This window comes from Panthera onca, chromosome C1, assembly GCF_046562875.1.
Source record: "Panthera onca isolate mPanOnc1 chromosome C1, mPanOnc1 haplotype 2, whole genome shotgun sequence".
NCBI lineage: Eukaryota > Metazoa > Chordata > Mammalia > Carnivora > Felidae > Panthera > Panthera onca.
In genome coordinates, this window is record NC_138346.1 from 189,713,691 (window position 1) to 189,737,581 (window position 23,891).

At 42.5% G+C, this 23,891-nt stretch overlaps 1 protein-coding gene and 1 pseudogene across 15 annotated transcripts in view; one reads left to right on the forward strand and one right to left on the reverse strand.

Moving 5' to 3' along the window:
• SCMH1 (Scm polycomb group protein homolog 1) overlaps window positions 1-23,891 on the forward strand; it is a 186,993-nt gene that overhangs the window by 148,390 nt on the left and 14,712 nt on the right. For all 15 annotated transcript variants that reach the window (XM_078452026.2, XM_078452028.2, XM_078452029.2 and 12 more), the window contains 2 exons: window positions 16,615-16,815; window positions 18,543-18,740. In XM_078452026.2, coding sequence (XP_078308152.2) covers window positions 16,615-16,815; window positions 18,543-18,740 — 399 coding nt within the window. The remainder of the gene's footprint in view (window positions 1-16,614; window positions 16,816-18,542; window positions 18,741-23,891) is intronic.
• LOC132672978 (protein-associating with the carboxyl-terminal domain of ezrin pseudogene) lies at window positions 154-13,059 on the reverse strand (annotated as a pseudogene).

Here is a 23,891-nt window from a genome sequence, read left to right on the forward strand (position 1 = left end):
CAGAGCTATGAGCCTCTTCACTGCCTGGGACTCTCAGCCACCACTCAAGGAAGGGCTCATACTTGAGTTAGCACAGGCTGGAAAAAGAGCTCCTGGAAGGGCAAAAACAGGGCGCCCCGGTGGTTTTTATCTGTGGAGCCTGCTGTTGAGGTATTAGTTTGATTTTTTTTTTTCCTTAAAGGAATCCTTTTTCCTACAGTGTAACTGCCATGCATTGTCACCAGTACCGTCTTCCTAGTTCGACTTCCCTTCCCCTCCCCAGCCTTCAGACTCTCCCGCAGTAATTTCTGCTGCAGCAAAGTTTGAGGAAAGCTGCATCATTGGTGGGACATCATCTTATTGGGAACTATCTGTGTCCTCAGTTCAGGTAAAATAAGAATAGTGGCTGCAGGCTTAATTTCCAGGATCGTATCAACAAACCCATCCAACTCAAGATCTTGTAGTGGCTTCTTTTTTACTTGAATTGGCAAGCTCTCCTAAACCCAGTTCTGATGGAACCTTAAACCTCCCTCCTTGTGACACTTCTGGCAGCTTGGTTTGGTCTGGCTCGTCCCCGCTCTGTGCAAGACTGGTCTTTTGGGGTGGGCTTGATTTCAAAGTCTTGGACTCTTCGGTGAGTGGAAGCAGGATAGGAATGGCCTTTTGCTCCCCTGAGGTGACAGGTCTCTTGCAGAGTGAGCAGTGGTTCCGCTCCAGGGTTTCTCTTAGGATCTTAGCTGCTCGGTGCTAAGTCATCCCACAGTTCCCCCTCTGCACTAGTGAGTGAGTGGGGCCTTGGCAGCATCCAAGGGTTCTGTAGGACAGATCTGTGCTTTGACAGTTTGGTTTGCAGACTTCCTTGGCTTGCTCCACTGAGGCAACTTTTTACAACTTGATGGGAAGTTTTCACTGTCTTCTGAGGTATTTTTTTACATCTGAGGTTCCGTTTGTGGGAAATTCAATAGGCTGAGAAAATCACTCACTTTCTGAAGAAAGGTCAATACTTGTAGTCGAACTTGAGGCAGTGCGTTTGAAGACGTTGGTTCTTTCCTCCTCCCACAATCACCTCTGGTCCAAGTAGAGAGACCACCGTTGCCAGGCTGTGACGAGTAACTGCCACAGTGGAATCACGGGTAGCATGCCGGCCTGGTAATACCTGTGACGAGGTGACTTTCTTCAGCTGCTCCTGAGTGAAGTGCTCCACACAAGCCTCCAGGTGAGACAGCAGCACTTTCCACGTGTGCTCATTGTGACCCTCAAACAGCTGGAGCGGCACGGGGATCACCTGTGACTGGAACGGGGCCAGCAAGAGCCAGCAAGGGAGTTCTGGGGTTTCTCCCTGTGCACTGTCTTTTACGGAGCCAAGCAGATGAGGAAGAAAACTTTTAAAGGCTGCTGGCTCTGCACACACCACCTGGTTAAGCAGAAGAGGCACCAACCATAATGCTATTAATTCCTCTCATGAGCAGCTGAAACTTGGAAGAATTCTGATTTTTTTTCCTCTTTACTCTTCAACATTAAACTTTTCAAGAAATTCACAACCTCTAGACCATCGTTCCTGAGGAGGTCATGGGCAAGGTGCAGAGTGCTGGCTGACATCTTGGAATGGGATAAAGCAAGGTCTGTTGAAAGCTGAGGAGAACCAAAACGGAGACCCAGAGCTACAGTTATTTTCCAGAGAGTGCCTTCTCCCTCTTCTCAGGACCCCTGTAGCTGCAGACTGACCAAAGCAAACATCAGCCCATACAAACCCAAACAAAGCCCAGGCTGATTTTTTAGCATCATTGATGGTGGCAAACTTGGTGCTGTGAGAGTGAACATGATTTTTGGAGACCAACCAATGAACATTTGATTCAGAGCAAAGTGTGGTGACTATTTTTTTATCTGTCTCCATTTCATAAACCAGCCATCTATGAAGGTAACTGAAAGAGCTACACCAGTAAAATAGATATACAGTCTCCCAGTGGGGTAACTATAAAGAATAATTCTCATTTCTTTTCTTTTTTTTAATTTATTTATTTCGAGAGAGAGAGAGAGCCTGAGCAGGGGAGAGGCAGAGAGAGAGAATCCCAAGCGGGCTTTGCATATCAGTGCGGAGCCTGAGGCCTGGCTCAATCCCACGAACCACGAGATCATGACCTGAGCCGAAACCAAAAGTCGGACACTTAACTGACTGAGCCACCCAGGTGCTCCTCTTTTTTTTTTTTTTTTTTTTTTTAAGTTTATTTATTTTGAGAGAGAGAGGGAGGGAGGGGCAGGAGAAAGGCAGAGAGAGAATCCTAAGCAGGCTCCACACTGAGACCACAGACCTATGTAGGGCTCGATCCCACAAACCATGAGATCATGACCTGAGCCAAAACCAAGAGTTGGATGCTTAACTGACTGAGCCACCCGGGTACCCCATGAATAACACTCATTTCTTATGTGTAAAGTAAAGATACATGTGTGAAACCTTACTCTGCTTACTCTGCAGATTCTCCACCTTCTTTAGAGATATTTAAGCAATTGGAATAGTCCCCAGGGAAGTTAGCATAGTCTTTTTCTTAGAGTTAACTATGTCTCCACCCAAATCCTGGAATGTTAGAGCTTGAAGGGAAGGCCAGCTATAGTTTCTTCTCCAACTAACCATTGGAAGACAACATAGTCTACCTGTGGTATTTATGTCCAGTTCTAGTCAGGGTCTTATCACATATTTCTCCAAATACATCATCTGCATCTAGCCCCAGCCAATGACTGGGTTTGCTTAGTCTAAAAGAGTGTCATTAGATTAATGAAACAGTGGCCTTTGCCCCTAAGTTCCATGGATGAGGAAGAAAAACACAGATGAACACTTTTCTATGAATCAATAGAAATATTGATTATGTTTTCCAACCCCTAGATGCCTGTATATTTGCTTGGTTTGCCCCATATCATTCTGGATACCTCTAAGGTGCCTAGTTCTTTTCAGCATTACCTGGAAGACCCACATTAGTGGATTGCTTTGGCTATTAAGAGCCTTTTCTGGTTCCATACAAATTTGAGGATTGTTTGTTTTAGCTCTGTAAAGAATGCTGGTGTTATTTTGATAGGGACTGCATTGAATATTTAGATTGCTTTGGGTAGTATTGACATTTTAATGATATTTGTTTGTCCAATCCATGAGTATGGAATGTTTTTCCAGTTTTTTGTGTCTTCTTCCATTTCTTTCATAAGCTTTCTGTAGTTTTCATTGTATAGATTTTTCACTTCTTTGGTTAGGTTTATTCCTAGGTATCTCGTGGTTTTTGGTGTAATTGTAAATGGGATCGATTCTTTGATTTCTCTTTCTGCTGCTTTGTTATTGGTGTATAGAAATGCAACTGATTTCTGTACATTGATTTTATGTCCTGCGACTTTGCTGAAATCATGGATCAGTTCTAGCAGTTTTTTTGGTGGAGTCTTTTGGGTTTTGCACATAGTGTCATGTTGTCTGCAAAGAGTGAAAGTTTGGCTTCCTCCTTGCCAATTTGGATACGTTTTATTTCTTTGTGTGACAACCCACTTTAGAAGCTGAAGATTTAACTCTTCTTAATCTCTTGTCACTTACCCACCCACACACACTTCCCTATCTTAATAACATGATATTATAATTTTGATTAGATTGAAAGTCAGTATTTTGTCATTGTAATTTGTGGAATGCTATTCTCAATTGAACCAAGTAGTGTACTATGATTATTCTTCCTTTGTTGCACATTTTGTTTTCAGAGTAAATCTTGTTGATTTCTTTATGTGTTTGTTTTGCTAGATAGTTATTAATTCAACCTTAAGCTCTCTTACTACTATGTATATCTCTCTTTATGTTCAAGCACATTATATATTCTATCCATTTCAAACCCTTAAAGAGAAGTCTCTTCTGGAGCCTTCTGAGTTTCTCAACATCCTCTTCTCCTACCATTTGTGTTCTTCCTGGTTTGCTCCTTCCCATGTCTTTATTTTCCCATGTAAATCTTTCATAGATATGCATGTTTAATTTTGCATGAAACCTGTTTGTTCTCTTTGAAGCTTCTCTTCATCAGTAGTATTCTGCAATCTCACCTGAGATGTGAGTATTTTTACTGGCCATGCTAGACACTTCATGTGCCCATCCATTCTTTAGTTTCTTGAAATTTTCTTAAATTCTTTTTTCAGTGACTTCCTCCCACTTCTTTGTCTCCCTTCACTCCTTCTGGCACACATGTTATTCAAATGTTGAACCTCTTGAACTCGTAGTGTAATATTATTAACCCTCTTTATTCTTACCCCTATTCTCCTTGACGTTTTGCTCAACTTTTGTCAAAGCTTACCTCAACTGTATCTTCCAGACTTTGTATTTAGTTTCTTGTGTCTAGCATCTTACTTTTAAAGTATCCTTATTCATTATTCTAGTGGCATTTTCCAAAGGGTGTTTGGTGGAAAACCAGTCCTGCAAAATTATCTGCCTAAAAAGATCCTACATACATTTAGGAAATTGGTCACATACACTTAGTGTATGTGACTTCCCCACTCTTGGATATTCGCATCTGCTATGAACTCTTTTTTGTTTTCTGAATTTTTTACTAGACTGGTTTTTGTTTTTTTTTTTAGGTTCACAACAAAATTGAGCAGAAGGTCCAGAAATTTTCCATATACCCCTGCCTCCACACATGCACAGCCTTCTCTATTATCAGCATTCCCCCACCAGAGTAGTAAGTACATCTGTTTCAAGTGATCAACCTCTATTGAAACATCATTATCACCCAGGGCCCGTAGTTTACATTAGGGTTCTCTTGTGGGGTTGTACATTTTGTGGGTCTTCACAAATGTATAATGGCATGTATCCACCATCATAGGGTAATACAAAATATTTTAACCGCCCTAAAAAAACGTCCATGCTTTGCCTATTCATCCCACCTTCCCCCCTAACTTCTGGCAACCACTCATCTTTTTGCTGTCTCTGTAATTTTACCTCTTCCAGAATGTCATGTATTTGAAATTATGCAGTATGTAGCCTTTTCACACTGACCTTTTCACTTAGTAATGTGCATTTAAATTTTCTTCATGTCTTTTCATGGCTCATTTCTTTTTAGGGCTGAATGATATACCATTGTCTGGCTGTATCACAGTTTATCTATTCACCTACTGAAGGACATCTTGTTTGCTTCCAAGTTTGGGCAATTATGAATTAAGCGGCTGTAAACATCCATGTGCAGATTTTTGTGTGGACATAAATTTTAAATTCCTTTGGGTAAATACCAAGGAATGAGATTGCTGGTCATATGGTAAGAGCGTGTTTAGTTTTGTAAAGTATGGCCAAATTGGCTTCCAAAGTGGCTGTACCATTTTGCACTCCCACAAGCAATGAATGAGAGTTGCTTTTGCGCCACATCCTCGCCAGCATTTGGTGGTGTTAGTGTTCTGGATTTTGGCCATTCTAATAGGTGTGCAGTGGTATTTCATTGTTGTTTTATTTTGCGTATCCCTAATGATATACACACACACAAGGGAAAGCGTCTTGTCATATGTTTATTTGCTATTTATGTATCTTCTTTGCTGAGATAGCTAACAGTTTTTAATTGGGTTCATTTTCTTATTGCTGACTTTTTAAAAATTCTTTGTATATTTTGGGAAACAGTTCTTTATCAGGTGTACCTTTTGCAGATTTTTCTCTCCCTCTGTGGCTTTTCTTCTCATTATCTTGATTGTGTCTTTCACAGAGCAGAAGATTTCAATTTTAATGAATCCAGCTTATCAACTATTTCTTTCATGGATCACACCTTTGGTGTTATATCTAAAAAGCCGTTGCCACACCCCAAGGTCATTCTCATTTTTTCTCCTGTTTTATTTTCTAGGAGTCTTATAGTTTTGAATTTTACATTTAGGTCTGTGACCTATTTTGAGTTAATTTTTGTGAAGGGTATAAAGTCTGTATCTAGATTCCTTTTTTTTTTTTGCATGCAGCTGTCCGGTTGTATCAGTGCCACTTGTTGAAATGACCGTGTTTTTCTCTATTGCATTGCCTTTGTTCCTTTATCAAAGATCAGTTCACTGTATTTATGTGGGACTGTTCTTCAGCTTTCTGTCTGTTCCTTGATCTATTTGTCTATTCTTTCACCAATACTATACTGTCTTGATTACTGTAGCTTTCCAATGAGTCTTGAAGTTAGGTAGTTTCAGTCCTTGTTCTTCTCCTTCAATATTGTATTGACTATTTAGAGGTTTTTGCCTCTCCATATAAACTTTAGATTCATTTTCTCAGTAGCCACAAAATAACTTGCTGGGATTTTGATTGAGATTGCATTGAATTGTAGATCAAGTTGGAAAAAACTGACATCTTGACAATATTGGGTCTTCCTGTCTGTGAACATGAGATATCTCTTCATTTGTTTAGTTTCCTCTTTCTTATTTTATTTTTTTATTATGATAAGTGTACTCTTTAATTCCCATCACCTATTTCACCCATCCCCCTACCCAACTCCCCTCTGGTAACTATTAGTTTGTTCTCTGTAGTTAAGAGGGTTTTTTTATTATTATTATTCATCAGACTTTGTAGTTGTCCTTATGTAAGTTCTACATATTGTGTTAGGTTTATTCCCAGTATTTTATTTTTGGAGGTACTAGTGTGAATGTATTGTGTTTTTAATTTCAGATTTCACTTGTTTCTTGCAATTTGACTTTTGTATATTTACCTTTTATCCTGCAACTTTGCTATAATTGTTTATTAGTTCCAGGATTTTTTTTTTTTTTTTGTCAATTCTTTTGCATTCTCTACATAGACATTTGTGTCATCTGTGAAAAAGAGAATTTTATTTCTTCTTTCCCAATCTGTATACCTTTTATTTCCTTTTCTTATTACATTAGTCAGGACTTCTGGTACAATAATGAAAAGTTGTAGTGAGAGGGAACATACTTACCCTGTTCCTGATCTTAATGGGAAAGCTTCTGGTTTCTCACCATTAAGTGATGTCAGCTGAAGTTTTTTTTTGTAAATATTCTTTATCAAGCTCAGGAAGTTCCCCTCTAGTCCTTATTTGCTGAGAGTTTTTATCATGAATCAGCCTTGGATTTTGTCAGATGTTTTTTCTGCATCTATTAATATGATCATGTAATAGTTGTTTTTTTTTTTTAGCCTGCTTATGTGATGTATTACATTAATTGATTTTTTAATGTTTTGAACCAGCCTTGCACACCTGAAATAAATCTCATTTGGTTGTAGTGTATATATATATTTTTTAATGTATTGTTGGATTGGATTTGCTAGTAATTTGTTGAGGATTTTTACATCTACAGACATTGGTCTGTAATTTTCTTTTCTTGTAATGTTTTTCTCTGGTTTTGGTATTAGGGTAATGCCAGTCTCCTAGAATGAATTATGAAGTATTCTCACTGCTTCTGTTTTCTAAAAGAGCTTATAGGTAATTGGTAAAATGTATTTTTTAAATACTTAGTAGAATTCACCAGTGAATCCATCTGAGTCTGGTGCTTTCTATTTTGGAAGAATATTAATTATTGATTCAATTTCTTTAATAGTTATTGGCATATTCAGATGATCTTTTTCTTCTTGTGTGAGTTTTGGCAGACTGTGGATTTCATGGATTGGTCCATTTTATCTAGATTATCAAATTTGTGGGCCTAGAATTATTCATAGTATTGCTATGTTATCCTTTTAATGACTATGGATCCGTAGTGGTGTCCCCTCTTTTATTTCTGATAGTAGTAATTTGTGTCATTTTTTTTAATTTGGCCTGTCTAAAGGCTTTTGATACTATTGATCTCTTCAAAGAACCAGCTTTTGGTTTCATTGATTTTGTTGTTCGATTGACTTCTTGTTTTCAGTGTCATTGATTTCTGCTGTTCTTTATTATTACTTTTCTTATGCTCACTTTAGATTTAATATGCTTTTTTTTCTAGTTTCCTAGAGTAGAAGCTTAGATTTATTTTTTTAATGCTTATTTATTTTTGAGGGAGAAAGAGACAGAGTGCGAGCAGAGGAAGGGCAGAGAGAGAGGGAGACACAGAATCCGAAGCAGGCTCCAGGCTCTGAGCTGTCAGCACAGAGCCCAAAGCGGGGCTCAGACCCACAAGCTGCAAGATCATGACCTGAGCTGAAGTCGGCTACTCGACTGACTTAGCCACCCAGGTGCCCCAAGCTTAGATTATTGATTTCAGATCTTTCTTCTTTTCTAATACGTACGTTCAATGCTATATATTTCCCTCTATCCACAGCTTTTGCTGCACCCCAGAAATTTTGATAAGTTGCATTTCTATTTTCATTTAGTTCAAAATATTTTTAAATTTATCTGGAGATTTATTCTTTGACCCATGTGTTATTTATATATATATTGTTTAACCTCCAAGTATTGGGGGGATTTTCCACCTATATTTCTATTACGGATTTTTTGTTTATTCCATTGTGGTTTAAGAACAAACATTGTATGATTTCTATTCTTTTAAATTTATTAAGGTTTATTTTATAGCCCAGTGTGTGGTCTGTCTTCATGAATGTTTCATGTGAACTTGAGAAGAATGTGTGTTCTGCTGTTGCCGAGTGAAATAACCTACAGATATCAATTATATCCAATTGATTGATGGTGCGATTGTGTTCAACAGTGTACTTACTATTTTCTGCCTGCTGGTTCTGTCCATTTCTGAGAGAGAGATAACCATTTCTGAGAGAGAGATGATGAAATCTCCAATTAAAATAGTGGATTCATCTGTTTATCTTTAGAGTTCTATTAATTTTTACCTCGGACTTTTTTTTTTTTTTTTTTTTGATTTATTTATTTTTAATAGAGAGAGACAGAGCACACGTGGGGGAGGGGCAGAGAGAGAAGGAGACAGAATCCAGAGCAGGCTCCAGGCTCCGAGCTGTCAGCACAGAGCCTGACATGGGGCTGGAACTCACAAACCGCAAGATCATGACCTGAACCGAAGTCGGATGCTTAACTAAGCCACCCAGGTGTCCCTTTACCTCTGACATTTTGATGGTCTGTTGTTAGTTGCATATACCATAAGAATTGATATATCTTCTAGGATAAATGATGATTATATCATTATGTAATGCCCATCTTCATCTGCAATAACTTTCCTTGCTCTGTAGTCTACTCTGTCTGAAATTAATATAGTTATCTTTCTTTCTTTTAATTAGTGTTAGTATGGTATATCTTTATCTCTGCTTTTCATCTATATGCCTCTTTATAGTTAGAGTGAGTTTCTTGTAGACAACATAGAGTTGGGTCTTGTTTTTTGATCCACTTTCAGAATCCCTTTTAACTGATGTTTAGACCATTGATATTTAAAGTGATTATTGACATAGTTTGATAAGTACCATATTTGTTGAGTTTCCTGTTTGCTGCCTTTGTTCTTTGTGCCTGTTTTTGTCTTCCACTTTTTCTCTGCCTTTGTTGGTTTTAAATGAGCATTTTATATGATTCCATTTTTTTCTCCTTTTTTAGAATATGTTATACTTTTTTAGGGTTTGTGTTTTTTAAGTTTATTTATTTGAGACAAAGTGTGAGTTGGCGGGGCAAGGCGCTGGGGGGAGGTGGGCAGGGAGAAAGGGAGACATAAAATCCCAAGCAAGCTCCCCACTGTCAGCACAGAGCCGGAGGCAGGGTCAAACTCATGAAACCGTGAGATCGTGACCTGAGCTGAAACCAAGAGTTGTATGCTTAACCAACTGAACCACCCAGGTGCCCCTCTTTTTTAGTGATTTCCCTAGAATTTACAATATGCATTTATAATTAATCCAAGTCTACTTTCAAATAGCACTATACCACTTCACAGATATAATAACAAGAAATCCTAATTCCTCTTTTCCATCCCTTGTATGATTGCTGTCATTCATTTCACTTACACATAAGTGTTAGTAAGTATATACATAACACGTACAAATATATTGTTGTTATTTCTATTTTGAACAAACTGTTATCTGTTAGATCAGTTAAGAATAAGAAAAATAAGTTTCTATTTTGCCTTCATGTATGTCTCCTACAGTGCTCTTTATGTAGAGTTGAGTTTCTGATTGATATTATTTTCCTTCTCTTCAAGGAATTTCTTGAACCTTTTTTGCAAGATAATCTACTAGTAATAAAGCAACAAACTCCCTCTTTTTTTTTTTTTTTTTTTTTTTTTGTCTGAGAAAGTCTTTATTTCTCCATCACTTTTGAAGGCTAATTTTTCAAGGTACAGAATTCTAGGTTCGTGGATGTTTTCCCTCAACACTTTATTTCACTCCAGCGTTTTCTTGCTCACGTGGTTTCTAAGGATGTAAGTTTTGCTGTTGCTCCTCTATAGGTGAGGGGGGTTTTCAAGATTTTTTTCTTCATTTTTTGATTTTCTGCATTTTTATATAATATGCTTAGTTGTAGCATTGTTTTTGGTATTTCTCATGCTTGACGTTCTCTGATCTTCCTAGATCTATGGTTTGGTGTGTGATATTAATTTGCAGAAATTCTTCTGTCCTTATCCCTTCAAAAATTTCTTTTGTTCCTTTCTTTATTCTCCTTCTGATATTCCTATTATGTGTATACTGCACCTTTTATAGTTATCCCACAGTTCCTGGATAGTCCCTTGGGAGTTTTTGTTTTGTTTAGTTTTTTCAGGTTTTTTTTTTTTTTTTTTTTTTTCTCCTTGCTTTTCAGTTTGGGAAATTTCTATTGAGATATCATCAAGCCCAGTGATTCTTTTCTTGGCTATGCCCACTGATAAGTCTACTAATGAGTCCATCAAAGGCAGTCATTTCTGTTGCCGTAAACATTGCAACAGATCTCTAGCATTTCTTTTTGATTCTTAGAATTTCCATCTCTTCATTTACATTGCATATTTGTTTTGCATGCTGTCTACTTTATTCATTAGAGCCCTTAGAAAAAATCATAGTTTTAAATTCCCAATCTAATAATTCCAACATCCCTGCCTTGTCTGAGTCTGGTTTTTACGCTTTCTAGTCTAAGGCTAGTTTCTTATGTGTATGCTTTAGTCTTATGCTCTGTCTCTTAAAACTTCAGTTTTTGCCTTTTAGTATACCTTGTAATTTTTCTCTTGATAACCAGACATGATGTACTAGGTAAAAGGAGTTGTTGTAAATAGGCCTTTACTAATGTGATGGTAAGGTTCTGGGAAAGGAAGAAGTGTTCTATAGTCCTATGATTAGGTCTCAGTCTTTGCGGGGGGAGGGGGGGCATGGGGAAGGGCTGTGCCCCTAAAGTATGAACTTCACCAGTATTTCTTATCCTCCTTGCCCTTAGGTGGGACAGGATGGCTGGAGGAGGCTAGAATTGGGCATTTCCCTTTCTCCCAGGTAGGTTAGGCTCTATCACATCCCAGCAGGTTAAGCTCTGGTAAAATAGTTTTACCTGAGGGCAGGCCTTGTTAAGGCCAGTCTACTCTTCTGTAGACTCTTGCATGTTTTTAAAATGGTTCCTTTTCGGGGCGCCTGGGTGGCGCAGTCGGTTAAGCGTCCGACTTCAGCCAGGTCACGATCTCGCGGTCCGTGAGTTCGAGCCCCGCGTCAGGCTCTGGGCTGATGGCTCGGAGCCTGGAGCCTGTTTCCGATTCTGTGTCTCCCTCTCTCTCTGCCCCTCCCCCGTTCATGCTCTGTCTCTCTCTGTCCCAAAAATAAATAAAAAACGTTGAAAAAAAAAAATTAAAAAAAAATAAATAAATAAAATGGTTCCTTTTCTGCACTCACTGATGGAAGCATGAGGGGATTTTTCTCTTAAGACTGTGAGAATGTGGTTGAGCTCCTAAAGGTAAAACTCACAAAAGTGTGGGACACCTCCCCCTCAATGACTGGGTTTCTCTAGAGTTTTTAACTCTCAGACTTGTCCACACTAAACTTCCAGCAATTCATCAGTTACGTTTAGATTTTCCTGCCTTGGCATTGGTTACTGTGGAAAGTGTCTGCTCATGGGTTTCTGCTTGGTAAAATGTGGTTTTCTGTATTCTCCCATTTGTCTCCAAACTTGGGTGGCATCAGTTTGCCCTGTGACCTCACTTCTTTGAAGGATCTAAAAAGGATTGTTAATTTTTCATTTTGTTCAGCTTTTCACTTGTTGTTAAGATAGAATAGCCACTTCCAAGCTTTTAACATACTGAACCCGTCTCCAATTTTTTTGCAGCCTCTGATTTCATGGATGCAGTAGAAAACCAAAACATGACAATTATAAATTTTAATATTTTAATATTTAATATAAAATTTATATATTTTAAAAACAGGGCAAAAGCATAAACTATGAAAGAAAGGCATATAACCTTTTATATACCAGAAAAAGGTAACATTAAAATTAAGACAACTCATCTCTCTTCTACATGGCATCATTTGGAGTAGCTCATTTGGGACTGGAGGATCCAGTTCCAAGATGGTTCATTCACATGGCTAGCAAAATTGGTGCCGGCTATTGGTTCTTCTCTACACGGACCTCTCCAGAGGGTAGTTTGGGCTTCCTCATACCATGGGAGGTGAGTTCCAAGAGCAATTGTCCCAAGAGACAAGAAGTAGAGACTTCCATTTTCTTAAGACTCAAGCCCCCTAATTAGCATAGCATCATTTCTACCATATTTTACTGATTAAGCAGTCATAGAGCTCAGATTCAAGAGAAGGAGAATAGACCCCACTCTTCTATAGGAAGAGGGTCAAAGAATTATAGACCATATTTTAAAGTCACCTCAGTCTACTCTCTGGACATAATTCATTTACATTTTTCCTGCCTGGGAAATTTATTCTTCCCCTTGCAAGAGTCTCCATTAAAAGTCTCTTACCTTTACAAATCAGGCTCTGGATCTGGGATCTCATCATCTAAATCAGATGCAGGTGCAGATGAGACCTCCCAGGTGCAGATTGTCAGGCACAGCTCCTTGAGTGTCGTTCCTCTCAATCTGAAGACCTGTGAACTAAAGAAAAATGCTGTCTGCTCCCCACGTAGCCCACCTGCAGTGGTGGGACAGGCATTGGGTAACTTACAGATACACCCATCCAACCGGGAGTAGTCCCTGGCCTGTAGAAATTCTGAAATCCAGCCGGGCGCATGTTGCCAGCTCCTTAATTAGACCCAATATTACTTTCTTGGGACTGTTTTCCATGGCTCTCAGCTTTGTCCTCTGAATCATCCTTCCTTTTCCACAGAAAACTGAGATTGCTTTCTTGGTCTTCATCCCATCTGTGAAAGGTTTGGGTCTAAAGGCTTCTTCTGTTCATTCTGTACCATTTCTGTCCCTTTTAGTCTGAGCTGCCAATGCTTCCACCACAATGAGTCTCTTAGAAACTTGAGGGGTTTACTAGGAATATTATTGGGGTTTTCTTCATTAGACAAAGGCACAACCAAAATCTCTTGAAGATAAGCTCTTCTCTACTTTGGGCTTCCTCTGTGGCTGCTGTGAGACAATGCTCTTAAGGGTCTTAGGAACTCCTACCGTTTAAGGGAAAAAATCTGCAAGACTGAGCCCTAGGATTCTTAGAGGGCCCTTTGGTCAGAAAGAGTCTACAAAGCATAGTCTTAATCATTCTGGCACCTTAATAAAATATTTTATTGCCCCATCTGGATTTGACCCTTTCATAACTTAGAATTATTTGCCTTCTGGAAGGACTAGAAATGAGAAGCAATTTTATTTGTGGGCTTTTTAAATTTTTATATATTTTTTAAGCTCATCTTTCTCATTCTGCATTTTTATCATAGGCAATGAGAAGCCACCTTGCACTTTCATTACTTTGTCTAAAAGTCTCTTTAGCTATTTCACGAAGCTCACCAGGTACATTTATTTCCTAGTCCCCTGTTACTGCAGATGACAGTGTCATCAAACTCTAGATCACTACCTACCCACGTGGCCCCTGTCCTCCATCTTCCAATAAGGTTTTCCTCTCTTGCCTTAGGCTTTCACTGACAGCCTTCTCAAGATCTTATAGGCTTCCATTCTCGAAGCATTGCCAGCTCAGACTAATGAGGACAGAGATGGTACAAAATGAAAAGAACTGCTTGACCCCCCCCCCCCCCCGCCGCCTTTTACAGGCTTCTGTTCAAGCCCCTTTCTGCTTTCGCTCACACCCTTTTTGTGGCCCTTCATGCTTCTTTCTGCTTTCCAGTCTCAAAGCCAATGCCATGTGTGTTAGGTTTTTGTTACTGTGGTACCCTATTTCTGGCACCACTGTCTCTTCCAATAATCCTTCGCTACATAGCAAACCACCACAAAACTTCATGGCTTAAAACAACGATGTGGGCAGGGCTAGGTGGCAGCAGCTTGTACCCGTTCCATGTGGTGTCCAATGAGGTGACTTGACTAGGGTTGGAGGACCCACTTCTACACGTGGCTGACAAGTTGGCTGTTGGTTTCTCTCCACACAGACCTTGCCACAGGGTAGCTTTGGCTCCTCACGTGTGGTAGTTGGGTCCTAAGAGTGAATGTCCCAAGAAAGAGGAAATGGAAACTGTCAGCTTCTTAAGTAAGCAAGCCCTGGGCCCAGAAACTGGCACAGGGTCATTTCTACAGTCTGTTGGTCAAGTATCACACAGATCGATGGAAGGGAGGTCAGAGGTGTGGGAGTCATGTTTTTAAACTGCCACAGTCTTCTCAAGGTTTTGTAGTTTGCCTTTTATCTTTCACCCTTTAATCCATGTTAGAATTTCTTTTTGTAATCATCACAGGACTGGTTATATTTTTTTTTCCTTTTGTGTAAACACACAAATCAAATAAAATTTACGTGCAGTGAAACATACATATCTTAAAGTACAATTAAATGAGTTTTAATCTCTGTAAGCACCACGTAACCAGAACTCCAGTCAAGATGAAAGTCACTTCTACCACCCCTGGAAGTTACGTCATGCCTCCTTGTAAGTCGGCCTTCTCTCCCACCTTCATCCTGATTTCTCTCACTGTAGAATTGATTTTTCTGTTTTGAACTTAATACAGAAATAGAATTATACTATATGTACATTTTATATTTGGTTTCTTTCACTAAGAGTAATGTTTTTGAGAAGCACCCTATCAACAGTTCATTCTTTTTTACTGCCGAATGCTCTCCCAATAAATGAATATACCACAATTTGTATATGCATTCTCTCATTGTGGACGTTTGGGTTGGTTCTAGTTTTAGGCTGTTATGACTAAGCTGCTATGAACATTCTCCTGAGTGTCTTTTCATAGATATATGTCTTCATTTGTTTTAACTACTCTTCTTATCTCTCTGAGTTTTTGAATGTTTACTTTCGTGTTCAATGAAAGAGTCATATCATGACATGGAAGTCCTAACTATTTAACAGACTTCACCCAATCCTTCTTTCATTAGATCTGCCTTCACACCCACCTCCAGGGGCCCCTGCCCATTCTTGGGCCTTTTGTGAATTTTAAGATGAAACAGCTTGGTTCTCATCATTGCCCATTCTTGGTTAAGGATTTGGCTTTTTTGGGTCTGCTCAGTCAGTTGCTGCTTTGCTTATCTGCTTTCCAGCTTCCAAAATTTTAAGCTGTCTCCTTTATTGTCTGACTCATGTTAGAGGGTTTTAGCAGAGAACAGAGTTGAATGTGTATTTCAACGCATCTGGTTTATTCTTTACCTTTTTCCCTTCTTTCTTTCCTACCTGTCACCTTCCACATCCTGCCACTCTTACTGTTTCCATTTCCGTCTCTCCATCTCCCTTTCCCTTCGAATTAGGTGAGGAATCCCCAGAGAGCATGCGACTCAACCCCCTTGTTTTACATCTGCTAAACTTGAAGCCCCACGGACGAGCATGGCAGTCCATCCATGGCCGCCACAGCTACTGCTCTTCTCTATTTTGCCTTTAATGGCAAAAAAGACCTTTTGCTCACCTGTTCTTTCTTCCATTAGCGATCCATTAGCGTGACAGTGTGAGAAAGCAGAGTACCCTCTTCAAGTGGGTCCTAGAAGGCATACCAGAAGAATGTCATAGCTGACCAGGCTGCCATGGGTTCTCTCTGGAGATCAAGGAAGCACCTCAGTTTCAGACTGCTTCTTACTCATGTGCCTTCCCTGTTCCCTGCCCAGCACAGTGCCAGGTAGAGAGTTGCAGCAGGAGAGTGCCCAGCTGCCATGACCTGATAAAGTACTGAAACAGACAACTCTCTAGATGGGACCCTCGGGTCCTTTCCGTTGTTTTCTTTGGTCCCATGTTTCTCTGTTTTACTACTTTCTTTGGATCTGAGTGTTAATGCAAAAGATAGCAAAGGGACTCTACCACCCAAAACAGAAATCAAGGCAGGTCACAGTGGTGTGACCATTCTAAGTGCAAGCCCAAACACACACTAGCACACTCTGGCTAATATTGCCATGGCCCCTACCATCCCTTACACATATAAGACCTACAGGAATGTGTGAGGCAACCAAGTACTGAACATGGAAGTACATACATCTGGGGAGTTGTTTAGATTCTCTTTTCAGTGCACAGAAGACCAAGTATAAGTTCTGTGCCTTGGCTTTTGGTCTGGGCTGTTCTTCCAGCAGGCTCTGTTCCCAGAGCCTTTGGTCATGCAATCTGGGCTGGTTGCAGCTGGATACAGCCACCCTCTGCCCCCTCCCAGTGTTTCACCGGCCTAGCAGCTGAGAATCCTGCTAGGGACAAGAGCCCAGAGGGTGAGACACAGAAGAGAGCACCGTTCTGTCACTTCTCTACCCTGGACGCTCTTTAAGCTGTTTTGACTCTTTGTCTCCCGCAGTTTGTATTTACTTGAACAAGAATGGCAGCACAGGCCCCCACTTAGATAAGAAGAAGGTCCAGCTGCTTCCTGACCATTTTGGGCCAGCCCGCGCCTCCGTGGTGTTGCAGCAGGCTGTCCAGGCTTGCATCGACTGTGCTTATCATCAGAAAACCATCTTCAGCTTCCTCAAACAGGGCCATGGTGGTGAAGTGATCTCAGGTAAGCACACTTGGGCCGGTGTGGCCTCCTCACCAGAGGGGCAGGCCTTCTCAACTGGCTCATTTCTGGCAAAGCATCCTGGTTCCTACGACAGTCATGCCTGTAGGCTCTGGAGAAATGTGAAGGGATTCTGTTCCTTTTCAACAACCAGAACCCCTCTGAGCCTTATGCACCCCTCTGCCAAGTAGAATACCATGCAGACTCTGCTTAACCAAGCTTCTAAGCAGACTCCTGTCCTGTCTACCTGCTTAGCCTCTGCGTACAGAAAATGTATGTGTGTTGCTTTAAAGGCATTCCAGAAGAAAGAATCCAGAGGGACTGCATTGTGGCAACAGGAGTTTCTCCAGATCGCCATAGCCTCCCACCTGGCCTCAGGGGACCAGAGAACTCTTAGGTTCTTCCGGCTCCTTAGCTGCCCAGGCCTAAGCCAGCCCTGTTACAAGGAAGTTGAATCCCAGAGCAGAGTGGGGAAAAACCATTCCCTGTCTCTTTCCTGCTATGAGAGTTTGATTCAACTATGCTGTTTTTTGTTTTCACTGAGAATGTTCACTTTTTCTGCTGTGCCCTAGTTCTGTTTCCGTGTTCCCAAGTCCAAAACCCCATTCTATACCCACCAAGTCTATGAAGACTTGACCTGGAGCCTTTCAGTCTTAACTGCATGATCCTCATAGTCTCCCACCCCTTCCCTCTAACAGGTTGCAGTATCCAGTCTCAGGGAACCCAGCTGACTTGGCAGACCCTCACGGATACCAATATTCTTTTAGAAGACCCCATAAATAACTGTATTTTGTTAGCAAACATTTTTTGAGCCTTTATCTGACGTCAGAGGTTATTGCCAGGCACTGGCTGGGGAGGAAGAGAAAAGATGACAGGAGAGAAGTATTCTCATGTGCGAGAAATGTGTAAAGGGTGACGTGGGAGCCCTGGCGAGGGAGTAATTGGCTGTGTGGAGGGGAGGGCACGCACGGAAGACATTGTTCTAGAAGTCGGAGGACTGCTGGGGACTCCAGCTTTCCTTTCCTTGGGAGGCCGAGGCTTCCGGGCAGTAGTCTGCAGGGATGAGGCCTTCTTTGCGCCTCTGTGGCGTTGCTGTCACCCACACCTTTCCTAGGGTTCTTCTGTCCCAAATTTGATTCCCGGGACCGGCCTATCTCGCCATTTCCTTGCTGCCCTCAGAGACAAATGCAAAGGCCTGCTTTTTAAGGATTATACAGATATTTTTTGAATAGAGATAGATAGGGAGGAAAATAAAACCAAGCATGGAATATTTCCAAATGCCGCTGAAACTCTAGTGCCCTGACACAGATCACATTGTGCACCCAAACCATTGCCGGCAATAGCTGTATTCTCCTCATCTGCCCGGTTTCTCTGTTCTTAGGCAGTACTTATGGAAATAGAACCCAAAATGAGCAGATCTCCCGGAGGAGGCCCGGCCAACTGATGGAGCAGATAGAGTTGTGTTCACAGTTGTTTTCACAAGTTGAGTAAAATCGCCTCAGAGCCCCAGGTGCAACAGGCCTGGCCTGGCCACTCCCATTACTGCAAGCCCTTTGGAGGTGGAGGCAAAAATCAAACCCTTGAGGGAGGGCGGGGAGGGGAGGAAACCTGGGCACCGACTGCTTTGTGTAACCAGGTGAGCCTGAGGCAAGCAGTGGGCTGGGCTCCTCCGCCCGGCCTGCCCTGCACTGCCGGGCTGACGCGCTCGCCCCGTTTCCTTCATTCCACAGCCGTGTTTGACCGCGAACAGCACACCCTCAACCTCCCGGCAGTCAACAGCATCACCTACGTCCTCCGCTTCCTGGAGAAGCTCTGCCACAACCTTCGCAGTGACAATCTGTTTGGCAGCCAACCCTTTACACAGACTCACTTGCCTCTCACCACCACCGAGTACAGCCACAGCCACAGCCACGACAGGTACCTACCAGGTAGGAGCTGGGATGGGGCCTGGGCTGAGAAAGGGGCACAGGGCTAGAAGCAGCGCCAGTGGGGGCCCCGGGGCTGGCCCTCACACCCGCTAGCCCGGCACCTACTCTCTGGACTCCTGGCTTTCTGCGCCTTACCTTTGCCACAGGCGCAGCCAGGGACTCCTTGGTTTTCTCCCATCTCTGCTCTCTCCAGGATTTTGTTTCCTATCTCTAGGATTAACCTTCTGTCCTCTGGATTTTTATCCCTAGAAAACGGTGGTTCAGAGTTCCCCTCCTGAGCCCCCACGGCGTGTGGCACGTGGAGCCACCATGAGGTCGCAGCACGCCTCCCAGTGTGAAGCTGGCGGCAGAGGCCTAAGGTAGCTCTCCCTTGCCAGCAGGAAGGTTTAGTCTCAGGCTGCAGAGTGAGAAGTGTGCTCCCCCGTGATTGGCCGTCCACTCTTTCCTTTGGCCCGTGGCCCAAACTCCTCCAGCACTGCCAGTCTAGCAAGTCAATTCAAGTTCCTGCCATTTCCAACGAGGCTGGAAAATAACTTTCTTAGTTAGCATAGCAGACCCGCAGCGGGAAAGCGGATGCCACGTGGCCGGATCAATGACTAAGCACTTCCAAGAGAGGTTAAAGAGTGAGTGGAACTCAGCATCTGGAGCCCCAGGACACAGAACGACAGGGAGCGGAGGAAAGCTCGATCCCAGTAGCGAGGTAGGTCGTGGTCAAGAGAGGAAGCAGAGGCCCTTTAGAAGAGTCTCATGGACTCCTCCTGGCCGGAGGACCAGAGAGGTGGTGCTGTGAGTGCTGGGGCTGTGCTGTCCTTTGGCGAGGGAGCCCAAGTCTGAGAGGTGCCCATTTCTGACCTACACAAGTCTTGTCACCACACTGCCTCCCCTGGCATCTCTTTATCGTTGTCTTAACAGAGTCCACTTCCGGAGAACGCGCTCGGCAACATGACTACTCACCCGGCCCCCCCACCCTCACCTCTGTACCTCTGCACCCCAGTGAGCACTGCCTGTGTGACTTGTGTGCAGGGCAAAAAAACAATCTGAATTTCAAATACTCCTTGTGAGGGCCAGACCATCTGGTCCCTGCAGGCATGTCTGTGCCCCCCTCACTGATCTGTTGCTTGGGAGGGATCTTCTCTAAACCTTTTCTCCTGCTTTCTTTTATCATCAGAATCCGAGAACAGAAAGAAGTGTCCTTAGTATGTTGCCCTGGGGGTCCGGGCTGGGTATGGCAGACATGGGGCAGACAAAGGCAGGTTGTCAAATACCCCAGCTGTTGGCCTTCAGGAACTCTGAGCAGCACTTAAGTGATGAAAGCAAAGCCTACCCGAGATTCTGGAAGAATGCGTACACGAGAGGGGGTAGTGAACACTGAGGGTAGCTGCTCATCTAAAGAGAGATTTCTCCACGAACCAGGAGCCCAGAATTCTTAAAGGGAATAATCATCACTGAGGACTAAGAGAAAACTTACTGGTAGCAGCATGCAGGGACTGGCAGGGATGTACGTCATGGGCCCGCAGTCATGGAGGGGGTTTGGAATTGAGGCCTGACGTGCCCTGGGAATTCTGTTCCAGTTTGCATCTCTCTGATTCAGCTACCAGACGAGAGGAAGCAAGCTTTAGCCACTCTTCCTTCTTGCCTCACCAACTAAGAAAGAGACAAAGACCAGGGTTATCACATACCGTCCCCACTCCTTCCCTCATTTTCAGACAGATTCAGCCAGCTCTCTGCACCTTCTGGTGCTCACTGTCTAGCTTTTGTTTCCCATCCTGGGTGCTCAGCAACTTGGCTGCTCTTTCCCCAGTTTGTTTGCTTCTCTGAAGTGTTCTAACTGTGCCCAGACAAGCCAGAGCTTTGCCTAGATTTCTCACTCCTCTATGCTCCTTTGCTTATCTTGCCTGCCTGCCTTCCTGCCTGCCTGCTAGCCTGCCTTGCTGACCCTTTGCTCCACCTCTGATCATCTATCATTTCCTGCACTTCCCTGATGACTTACCCAAACCTCTGCCAAATAGCTGGATATGCACAGGGCTTGGTCTGCCCTTTGGATCTGCGGTTTATCACTCCCACCCTCCTGCGTGGCTATGCGCTTCTATTTCAGCATCCAAAGCTACCACTCCTCTTATCTAGGTACTTCCTGAGGTGCCTTCTCCCTTCCCTACAGCCTGCCTCCACACTTCCCTGGCCCTTAGGGTCGTGGCCTAACCGACCGCACAATTCCAGTATAGCAGATCCCATTAGGGTTCCTTACCTGAGTTGAGACTTAACTTTTTTTGAAAAACTCCAAACCTACAGACGAGCTGTGCAAATAGGATAGTGAGCAACCATGTACTCTTCATCTAGATTTCCCACTTAACTTTGTAATATTTACTGTACCTATTTCTCTTAGGCATACGTACATATATTTGTGTCTGTGGATTTTTGTTTACTGAACCATCTGAGAGTTAACTGCAGCTGAGAGACGTGATCCTTAATAAACTTTCCTATGTATCTCCTAAGAGTAGGAGTATTATCACACTCAAGAAATTTAACATGAGTAAAATCTACTAGCTGAGATAGATAGATAGATAGGTAGATAGATAGATAAATAGATGTTCTGTCTCTTTAGTTTTCTTTTATCTACAGCAGTTTTCCACACTTTTGTCTCTGCCTTTCCTGACATGACATTGACATTTTGGAGACTCCAGACCAGTTGTCAGACGCTCTGTGCCAGATGCTATACTAGCCTCTGGGGAGCCAGAGATGGAACAGACCGCATCCCTGCTCTGGGAGCATGCCAGCTGAGAGAGGACAGACATGCACGCGGTGTGAGCCTGGAACGGGCCCTGTGGCCAGCCAGGAGTGATGAAAGACGAGGACAGGAAGGGTTCCCGGCGGAGGGTGGAGGGGGACAGTGTCAGATTAGGGTCACTTCTTCAAAACTCCACACGTGGCCATGTCAGGTGAGAGGCCTGTGAAGGTCATGTGAGAGGGAGTTCCTTCCGGCCCTCAGCACTGACAGCATTAACAGGAGATAATTAACGTAGCTGGTTCCAGGGACTATTATCTTAGCCGTAATTGAAACCACCCAGCATTAACCTCTAGGTCTGCTGTTTGGGGATTGCCCAGATTCCTCTCTGCTCAAGGAGGTTCATTTGTCCCAAGGTGGTAAGTTCCTTGTGCCTGTTTTTCTAGCTGCCGTCCAGGGTCATCTGAGCTTATAAAGTGGTTCTCCTGCCAGAATCCTAAAGTGTACAGGATTCAATAAAGTCAGATAAGAAGTGTGAAATCTGTTAGGATGCATCCCTCTGTGGGGATGAAACCCTTCGTCCCCATGTGGGGTTTCCTCATAGAGCTGTCAGAGTTCCAAGATGATGCAGATGCTCATAATTAATTGAACCTGTGTCGAGTCTATTATTCAGTCGGCCAACCCAGAAGTTACTGGTTGCACAACACCAAGGTCTGGTTTAGGCATATGGGCAGGGGGCATTTCCATAGTAAACTAGGGGCCCAGGTCCTCACGCTCACAGACTTTACAACCTGGTAAAGAGGAACAAATAAGCAAACAGTTCATTCGTGATGATGCGTACTTTCAGAGGACACGTTCAGATTTCAGAAGTTCAAACCGGGTGTCAGGCAGGAGAGGCTTTCCAGAAGAAATGATATCTAAGCTTGGACCTGAAGGAGCAGGATAATCAGGTGGAGATGCCACAGACCCAAGGAGATGGAGGAGAGGAGTGATGAAGAATGTTCCTGTTGACTGAATAGCATGTCAGACTGTGAGGGACAAAGGGGAGCGTGACCCGTGTCAGAGGAACCGGATGTCTGGTACAGCTGACATACACAGTGGAAGAGAGGCATGTGAGAGACGAGGCTGGAGCGGAGGCAGCAGCCTGGTCAGGAAAGCTCTAACTGACCGTATTACCAGCTTTTTATCATTGAGCAGTGAGCACCCAGGGAAGGGACACAGTCACAGCGCTTCAGAGAGGTCACTCAGGATCCTGTGTGGGAGAATGGATTGGTACAGGGTGAGACAGTAGGCAGGGAGGCTGTCTGGAGGTTTGTGTGGGACTCCATGAGTCCTCTTAGATTTGGGGATAATCCTTTCCTTCGATACCCAAATCTAAATAACATCGAATGAACCCCCACCCCCCATCATTCAGACCTAGGGTTCCTGCTCTGACTCAGACTCCTGCAGACTCCTGCTCCTTCTTTCCCAGACCACTCTTATAGCTGACCGTCCCTCCCTTAGGTGCTTTGCCCCAAACATTTGGTCCAATTCTTCATCCTTCATTTCCCTAAGGAAAATGAATACAAAAATGAATACAATTGTAATAAACTTGTACTGGAGTTTAGGGGGGTGGGGGAGAATTGCCACAAAGAACAGGAAGCATTTTAACATTTCTGTTTTATCTTAATGTTTATCTGCTGTTACAGGATGTATCCTATTGGCCTCATTCACCTTCGGCCTCAGCCTGCTGCCATTTCTGGGACCCACTCTAGGTTTGGGGGATTTTCTTCTCTGTTCTCTATTCCTTCCATCCCATACCTCCTCTTTTTCCAGCTATCAGCAGGCAACTCCAGCTTAATATATTATGCAGAATAATTTTGTTTCCTCATATCTCCAATTTCCCAGACTTTGTCTTTCAAAACCAAAACTATATAAATGTAACAATGTAATTATATAAATGAAAGAACCACATAGCCCACCCAGATCTTTACTTGCAACTCAAAGAACAAAGACAAAAGCTGTTGGTAGAGAGATTTGTTCCATCTATCCCGTGTTCTCTTTTTTCTGCCATCATGTGGATTATCCAGTTTTTTTATGATTTCTATTTCCTTATTGGCTTATTAGCTATAACTAATTTAATTCTTTGTTTTAGTTTAGTGATTGCTTTAGTTTATATTATACATTTTTTACATATCACAGTCTACCTTAGAGCCATAGTCTTATCCCTTTGCATATCGCATAAGAACCTTGCAGCTGGTACACTCTCCCCGTCTTCTGGCCTTTGTGCTATTGTTACCATACATTTTACTTTTACATATATTGTAAATCCCACTATACATTATTATTTCACTTTAAATAGGTAATCCTCTTTTAAATTTTTTCAATATAAAAAATATATTCTTTTAACATAAAAGAAAAAATTATTTTATATTTACCCTTTCAGAGTT